General features: G+C 52.5%; 1 protein-coding gene across 1 annotated transcript in view; it reads left to right on the top strand.

Annotated features, from left to right (window-relative positions):
* Positions 1 to 8,389, top strand: part of ALK (ALK receptor tyrosine kinase) — a 653,478-nt gene that overhangs the window by 577,999 nt on the left and 67,090 nt on the right. The window contains exons 11-12 of the mRNA XM_011370765.2: positions 2,718 to 2,812; positions 2,984 to 3,112. Of these exons, the coding sequence (XP_011369067.1) occupies positions 2,718 to 2,812; positions 2,984 to 3,112 (224 nt within the window). The remainder of the gene's footprint in view (positions 1 to 2,717; positions 2,813 to 2,983; positions 3,113 to 8,389) is intronic.

Below are 8,389 nucleotides of genomic sequence, written 5' to 3'. Positions count from 1 at the left end.
CCACGGAGATCTCGGGAAACTGGAGCTGTGACCTTGCCAAGACTAGGAGAAACCCAGTGAGTGGAGGCGTGTGAGATACAGGTGCCTCTCACCAGTTTTACCGCCTTCCACAGCCCTCACACTCAAGCCGGGGGCGCCCTGTCCTGCCCTGACACATCCCTCACTCCAGTTCCTCTTCTGGAGATGCCGTCTCCTCACTGCTCCCCCCACCCCCCACATCGATATCTGTGAGTCCTTTCTTCTCTTCAACACCAACGTTAATGCCACCGCTCCCATGAAGTGCTCCCCATCTCCCCAGCCTGGACTTTCTCCTTCCTCTGAGCTCTCATCTCTCGCGTGGCATTTCTCTCCTTCTACCTTATTCTACACTGATGAATACGCCCTTCGTCTCTCCACTGGACAGTAAGCGACTTGAATACAGTGTTCCTGTCTGATTTCTCTTAGGATTCCCCACAGAACTTAAATACGGCCCAACACAAGATAGGTGTGTGTGAAATGAAAACTTGTTTGATAGGTGATTATCAAGGTCAGAATGAAAGATGCCTCTCAGGGGTGTATGCCCAAGTGCCAAGAGTGGGCTGGACAGGGCAGGTGGTTTCTGGTGCTGCCCATCCCTCGTGCACACTCATCCCGCGTGCCCAGCGGTCCCAGAATGGGATTTGGGGGTTTCCCACTGGACACTTTTCTATCCCTGCCCAACCAACCACCAGCCGCCCTTGCTGGTCTGTTCTGACTAAGGATGGGGGGCACACAGAGCCCATCACGAGGAATGTGGCCAGAAGGGTACCAGTGGGCTTAGCCATGGGTAGAACAGATTCAGGCATTTTCTCTTTAAAATTGAACCAGATTTGGGCCCTCTAATTGTGACTTGCAAAATAGAAGGATTATTTGTGAATGACCAGATTTCACAAGGTGGCTGAAGGCACAGACAGGTTCACTACGTAGTTCAGTTAAGAATAATCAATCACGAACATACTATTTAGATAAAAATTTGCTTTTGACTTCAAGTCTTTCCACCACAGGAGGCAGTAATTGTTCTCTGGCCGGGAATAACCAAGCCAGCATCCAACCCATCTATGTGCTACTCCGAGCTCATCTGCTCTCAGGCCTAACGGGGGCTGGCACTTCGCCCATTGACCGTAAAGCTGTGTTGACCTCACTGCAAATCGTGAGCGAACATTCTTTCTCCCGCGGGTTTCTCTCCTATAGGCCTCCCCTCCTTCTGTCCATGTTCTGTATCCTGCCACCACACGGCCGGTCTCCCGCTCCCGACACCGCTCCGGTTTTCTGCGCTTGCCACCCCTAGCTGCCGACGCTCGATTTTCCAGGATCTCTCTCGCTCCTTTTTCCTGACAGCTTTGTTGAGCTAGAATTTACATACCATAAAATTCACCTAATTTAGGTATACAGGCCAGCAACTTTTAGCAAATGTACAGAGGTGTGCAAAGAGCGTTACCATCCAATTTCGGAGTCGTTCCATCACCCAGGAGAACCCCGATGCTGGTTCGCCGTCGATACTGTTCCCACTCCCCGCCCCTGGCAGCCACTAATCTGCTTTCTGTCTCTGTAGCTTTGCCCATTCCAGACGTTTCGTATAAATGGAGTCATTTGTGTGAATGGAATCATGAGGTCTTTAATCTGTTGCCGGGCTTCTTTAACTTAGCGTGATGCCTGTGAGGTCCGTCCATTTTAGCGCATGTATCCTGGTCTACTCTTTGATATCGGAGAGTAGCATTTCATCGTATGGCCATGCAGTCGCCACGTGAGGGCTTGGACTCCCTCTCTTGTTGTTTCAACATCCTCACCAGAGACTGCTCACTCTTCTGCAGATCATTCTAGATCGACTTTCTGAAAGGTGGGAACGGTTCTTAAAGTTCTCAGGAAACTCTTACTCTGCAGCAGGAAAGGGCTGGTTTATTCCTTCCAGGAGGATGACGCCCCGGGAGCCAAACGAACCAGAGGTGTTTTCTGTTTGTCCCACTTGAAAGCCTTCTCTGGCCACAGTCCAAGAACCTAACCCTGCGAAGCTATGGCAGAGGTGAAAAACAGCGATATCTCAGTGGGCTCACTGTGAATACTTACGGCCACTCTGTGTTGGCCACCAACACCCCCAGGGATCAGAGTCAAATAATATTTAACAACCAGTTGGGCACTGCACAGACCAACCCCAGTCAGAACTGACAGTGATCACCAGGAATCCTTAATCCCTGTGTGAGGGATTAACCTTTTGATTGCTGGATAATGGGGGAAATTCGGGGGGCACCAAAGAAGGATCCGGGCGGCCTCAGCCAACAAACAAGGGGCTCTCAGGGAACAGTGGCTCTTTATCAGTTGGTGCAGAAGCATTTTAATATTTTAATAATGATTTCAACTCTAACTGGGAGCATCAGCTGAATATCAAGCCTACCCATTTCCACCCACCCTGCACACCCAAGAAGGGAAAGAGGTCTCCTCAGAGTTCCCATGAGTCCTGGACCCAAGCCCCAAACTCCAAATTGGATTAACATGTGGAACAGCCCCTCAGAAAGGGCGGTACTCTGTGCTGGAGAAGCAGGGGGAGATGCTGACCGCCTCGCTCTTGCAGTGCTCTGAGATTAGCTACAGCTGATAAAAACTGGTCACAAGCAGGGCATCAGCACCATTGGCTGGATGCTGAATCCTAAGACATGACCGACCCAGGCTGTTCCTCACACACACTCCTCTTAACACACGTACAGGTTCTGGCTGCAGATTGTCGCGTGGTGGGGACAAGGATCCAGAGCCACCGTGGCTTTTGACAATATCTCCATCAGCCTGGACTGCTACCTCACCAGTGAGTTTCCCCCTGTCCCTGGCACTCGTTCTCAACCCAGACTACCCCAGGCCTCACTGTCCCTCCATAACCTAAGCCCACTTTCCCTTCTACCTTCCCCGGGGCACACTCATCTCTCTCCCTGAAGCTGAGCCCCACTTAACTCAGCCCATGGGGTCTTCTCTATTCTAGTCAGTGGGGAGGACAAGATGCCACAGAACACAGCACCCAAATCGAGAAATCTGTTTGAGAGAAGCCCAAACAAGGAGGTGAAACTCTGGGAAAATACACCAAGGGAGACCCCCATCTTTGACCCTACAGGTAAGGGTTCAAATTACAAATTTGAGCAGAGTAATTTTTTGTTGCAAAAGGCAGAAGAAAGACATGTGCCATGATTGGGGTGGGTAGCTGTTTTTAAAGAATAAAATCGTCAGTCTTTGGAAGGAACCCCATCTATACCCTGGCCGTGGGGCCCCAAGAGGAAGCCATTTGGTTCTCTTACTACCTGGGCAAACAGGGCTTCTGAAGGTTGTGCAAGGTCGCATCTCTCCTCCATGCCTGGGGACACCCAGGCCCCGACACAAACAGGACAACCACGCTGGTATCCTCTCCGCAACTCGGTCCCTGGAAACCGCTCCCCATTTACTGAACAAAGCAAACGTTCTGTCAGAGTTGTTCTCCTCATAAAGAGGGTTGGGCCCAAAGTCAAGGTCATCTGTTGCACAAAGACAGGCTAGCCCATCGTGGGTAAAGCCCCCAAAGCTTCGAGTTCAACACATTTCTCCAAAGCTTATCTCCCCACAAAGCTGCTTGATTCAGCAGCCGCCAAGCTGAGGGCTTCTCGTGGAGGCTCCACTGCTTCAAACACAGGCCTCTCCAGCCTTTGGCCCTCCACCATGGGTGCGACTTCTCTGTTACTCTTTGTTTCAGGAGGAAATCTCTAGGAATCAGTCTCCAAACTCAGTACGATGTTCCTCAGCAGTTCTGAGATCTCTGAGGCTAGCCCCAGAAAACCCGGTGAAGCCCACTGGGCCCAACACCAGCAGTCAAGGGGTTCCCCCAGATGGCCACCGGTGCCTGGGTATGTGAAGCTTCTTCCAACATGTGTAACCAGGAGAAGCAGGTGTACAGCACATGATCCACCCCCACTTTTTTTCCTATAAAAGAGAATTCTGTATTAGAATAACAATAGATAAATGATAAATCTCTAATTTCTACTTCTAAATATGAGATCCTAGTTAAATGCAAAGTACCCCCCAAAAATAGAGGCTTATACCTTCACACTAAGTTCATTGATTCCTAACATACTAACTAAATGTTAGCTTCGCTTTGGTTTTGAAGAACTTTCCTTTCTCTCCCCTGGAAAGCTGTCCCCAGACTCACTACCCATTCCAGGTTCCCCCGCTGGTCCAATAGCTGCCAAACCAGGGGAAAGAGTTCATTGTTTTTCCCATCACCTCTCTTTACCTTTAACTAGAACCTCAAAATACCTTTACATGTTCCACGCAAAGCGGAACTTAGTGTCTAAGCTGCAATCTCTCCCCACCCTGCCTCATGGTTCACGGCTCATGAACACGTCTAACGCGAGGGCAGCAGCCCGCTGCTTATTGTTCAGCAGCCCTCCCCGCCCCTACCCCACCGAGTTACCTCCATTCCTTCCTGGCCCTGGGTCGACCACTGCGCCCGGTGATACATTCAGGACATGCTAAGCACACATCGCAGCAAGCCCCCACCCTACCCAACCGCCAGCACTGATTACATAGCAGGGGCTCCAGAAACACTTATTGATTGACTGGTGGGCACTTAATGCTTGAACTCGGTTCTCAGATGTCGGCAGCCAGCTCCCCTGCAGCCAGCATTTAGGAAACAGCCATCCGCCCTGCCCGACTCCTGGGTTTATTGCCATATAACTCCCACTGTCCCTGAAAGGCTAATCGATAAGGGCCTGCCTGATGGCCACTCAGATTAATGAGATCACGTGGCGGCTCAAAAGCGGTGATGCTCCTCACCGCCTCCAGACAAAACGGGAAGTGAGTGGCTGCCTGAGAGGCTGGAGATGACAGTGCCGGGAACACAAGCTTCCTCTGTTGCGTGGCCCCAGACTCAGAGCGGGAGCGACGGGCAAGTGGCTCTGGGCCGGTGTTCTTTCTCCAGAACCCCTTCCAGAGTGAGCCCGCCTCCAAGGGAAGAGGATGCGGAGGCAGACGCATCCCCCATAAGCCTTAGTGAGCTCCTTAGGAAGGCTTCAGAAAACCGAACAGAGCCAGCGCTCTCCCAGGAACCCACGGCCGCACTGGGAGCCGCTCGGGCGAGGGAGAAGCTGAGGCAGGCTCCCGCCGCCCCTTCCCTGCCGCATTTCCGTAGGGGATGCAGCTCTCCTCCAGCCTGACAGACCTCCCAGTCCCATCCGTGTGCGCTGGCGGCGGGGGGGCGGCGGGAGGGTCTCTTCATCAGGTAGATTTATTGGGGAGGAAGGGAACAGGACCTCCTTCCTCACCACTCACAAGACAATCTCCACCGAGCGTCCGAATCAGCGTCTGTCCAGGACTCAGCCTCATGGTCAGGGAGAGCAGATCTCCCCCTGGGCCCATGTCAAGATCCCCTCTCCAGACCCACCCACAGCTCTTGCGCCCTTCCTCTGAGGGCGGTTCAGTGCTCAGAGGTGCCGTGCGGAGCAGGACGAGACCCAGGTCAGGAGCCCAAAGGACTCACAGTTTAGAAAAGCCAAGTACAAGTAGACAAGTGATTAAGGCCGAGCAACGTGCCTGCAGAGAGAGAGTGCCATGGCGGGGAGGGGAGGGTTGGACCTGGAGGGGTAGGGGTGCTGGAGGAAGAGAGGTCCAGCGGGCTCATGGAGAGGCCAAGGTCGGGGCCGCACCCAGCAAACATTGGCCTGGCAGTGTTCGTGGCTACAGCAGACACGAGGTGAGCCAGGACTTGCTGTTCTGGAGCTTCCGGTCCAGGAGAGCCAAGTGGCCTGTGAAACTGCAGGTCACAGCCTGTAATATGAAGCTTAACCCAAACTCAGAGCTCCTGCTTAGGAGAGGACCCCTGGAGAGAGAAGGAGGGCTGGGCCCAGGAGGGAAGCAAAGGGGAGGAGTGGGAAGGAGAGAAAAGGGACAGTCGGTGAGCATGCCTGGCCCTGGGCCAAGGCGGTTCACATGTAAACTCATCTAGTCCTCACTCTGGCCCAGGGACAGCTGTTGCTTCCATGGCAGGGATGAGGAAGACGATCTAAAATAATGTAAGAGTCCCACAGCTGGTAAGGAAGGGGACCCAGATGCGGCCCCGAAGTCTACATTCTTTCAACCAACTAAGCTTCTTCAGGGTACCCAAGTCTGCAGTCAGAGATAACACCAAACATAAGAAAAGAAGCAGGGCGTGCATCCCAGACGAAAGCCCCTGCATGACCAGTAAACAAATCAATTGTCAGAGGAGACAAGATAATAAGATTCTCTTCCCAAAGTTCACCGCTGTCTGTTTCTGCTGGGCTGGAGCAAGAGCGGCTGGTGGCATTTCGGCTCCCCTGCTGGCAGGTGTTACGGAGCATCTCCTAGAAGCTCAAAGGCCACGTTGGGTTTTCAGAAGACAATCGCACACAAAGCTTCCAAATTTTCCTAAATGCTCCTCACTTCCCCCAAGCCAGCCCTCCCCTCTAACTAGGGCCTGATCCCCTGGATCTAGGGGTCTGAGGGTTCCCTCACCACCCGCCCACCCCACCCCACCCCCTCAGCCCAGGGAGCAGAGCTGAGCATCTAGCCAGGCAGGGAAGAGCCCATCTAGGTGCTTCACAAAGCATTCTTGGATGTCTGCGTCACTTGAGCTAATCAGATGAAGAAACTGTGAGAGAAAATGGGGCAAGTATTAAGTCTGAGAAAATTACATTTGTCAGCTTTGCACATACAATTACGCTAACCAAATGGTTGGGATAATGCAATCACAGAGCTACAGAGCCCTACTCCCTACCCCACCCCTGGCGGTAATGAACATCAGGGGTGAAGCGGTGCAAGCAGGCTCTGCCACCCTCTCCTTCCCTGAAAGCCCAGATAAGGACAGGCAGGACCCCCAAGGCCCAATGGGGGTCATTTTCTCTCTCCTTCTGAAACTTCTCTTTTGAGTAGGAAAGGTAGAAGGAAACCTGCTCAGTTTATTTGAGAACAAGCCCAAACCTTGGGCCCCACCCACAAGTATTCACAACTCGTGGAGCCTTGGCATCAAACCACAGTCTTGTCTCCGAGTTGGTTGGTGTCATTTGGTTTACCATTTTCTGAGTACACATCTCTTGTCAGAGGTGAGGGGAGGACAATTAGTAATGTGTAGGATCACGAAAAAGCACTGGACCAGAAGTCAGAGCCCCTGTGCGTGGCCCTAGCTGGCCTGCACTCGCAAGCTGTGGTCCTGGAGTGTCCCCAGCTCTGCACACCTTCCATCCCCTTGTCCGACACCTGGGCATGTCGGCAAACATGCAGGTGACAGAGCCCACGAACACAGACAAGCGCGGAAAAACTAGTATTTTAAAAGTCCAGGTTTAGAGTAGACAATGTGCAGGTCCCTCCCCATCCCCAGCTCTGAGGAATGAAGGGACGTGGCATGAGGGGACCGGAGCTCTATTTGGACAGCTCTCTCATTAACCTATGGCCCTGCTAAAGCACCCCGAAGGAAGGGCGACAGACTGTCCATTTCCACACCCGCTCCTGCGCTTCAAGAACAGATGCCAATTCCAATGCGAAAGTTTTATGTGTTTCATATAAATTGATTGGGTCTATTTCTGCTAAATGCATTATCCATTCACCACAGAACAACTATTAGAGTTAATAGAATTTGTAGCTAGAGCCATTACGTTCCAAGCACGCCCTGCTGGGGATGACGGCATTGTTGGAAGGCAGGCTTTGCTGGGCCAGTCCCCTCACTCAGAGCCTGTCTTCTGTCTATGGCCGTACCACCCTGAACACGCCCGATCTCGTCTGATCTCGGAAGCTAAGCAGGGTTGGGCCTGGTTAGATGGCAGAACCTGTCTTCTCATTCACTGAGGGTCTTCATGTCTGTCAGAGCCGTCTGCGCTCAGACCCTGCATATTCTAATCCAATCCCCAAAATCCCCATGCCAGTTCGGAAGAGGATGGGAAGCCGGGGTTCCCGCCATAGCCACAGCTCTTCACTGTGTGACAGTTCTAGAGGCAGGAGGCCCCAAGGCATTGGGAGAACAGGAAACAAGGAAGGGTAGGAGGGCCGGGGAGCCCCACACACTCGGGAGACTTGACTTCGGCTCTTGGTTTCATTGCATAATTAACAGCTTTCCCTGAAAGGCCCAGTGACAGAACCCAGGACTTCATGAGTGCAGTAGTGAGCTGGTCAGCCATCAGGGACCCAGATCCAGCCCAGGGTTTCTCCAAGTGTGTCCTCACATCATCTGCTCTGGTCACCTGGCTGGGGCAAGGGGACCTGCAGGTGCTGCTTGTTAAAAATACAGATTCCTGGATCTTGCAGACCTGTGGAATCTGATTGTTTGGGAATAGGAAGTCAAACTCTGCATTTTTAACCAAAGAAAGCCGGATTTGAAACAAAGTTTAGGAGCCTGGGGCGGCAGCCCAACTTTCTC

This window comes from Pteropus vampyrus, unplaced genomic scaffold (assembly GCF_000151845.1).
Source record: "Pteropus vampyrus isolate Shadow unplaced genomic scaffold, Pvam_2.0 Scaffold173, whole genome shotgun sequence".
Taxonomy (NCBI): Eukaryota; Metazoa; Chordata; class Mammalia; order Chiroptera; family Pteropodidae; genus Pteropus; species Pteropus vampyrus.
The sequence above is the reverse complement of the archived record's forward strand: the minus strand, read 5'-3'. Positions and strand labels throughout refer to the sequence as shown.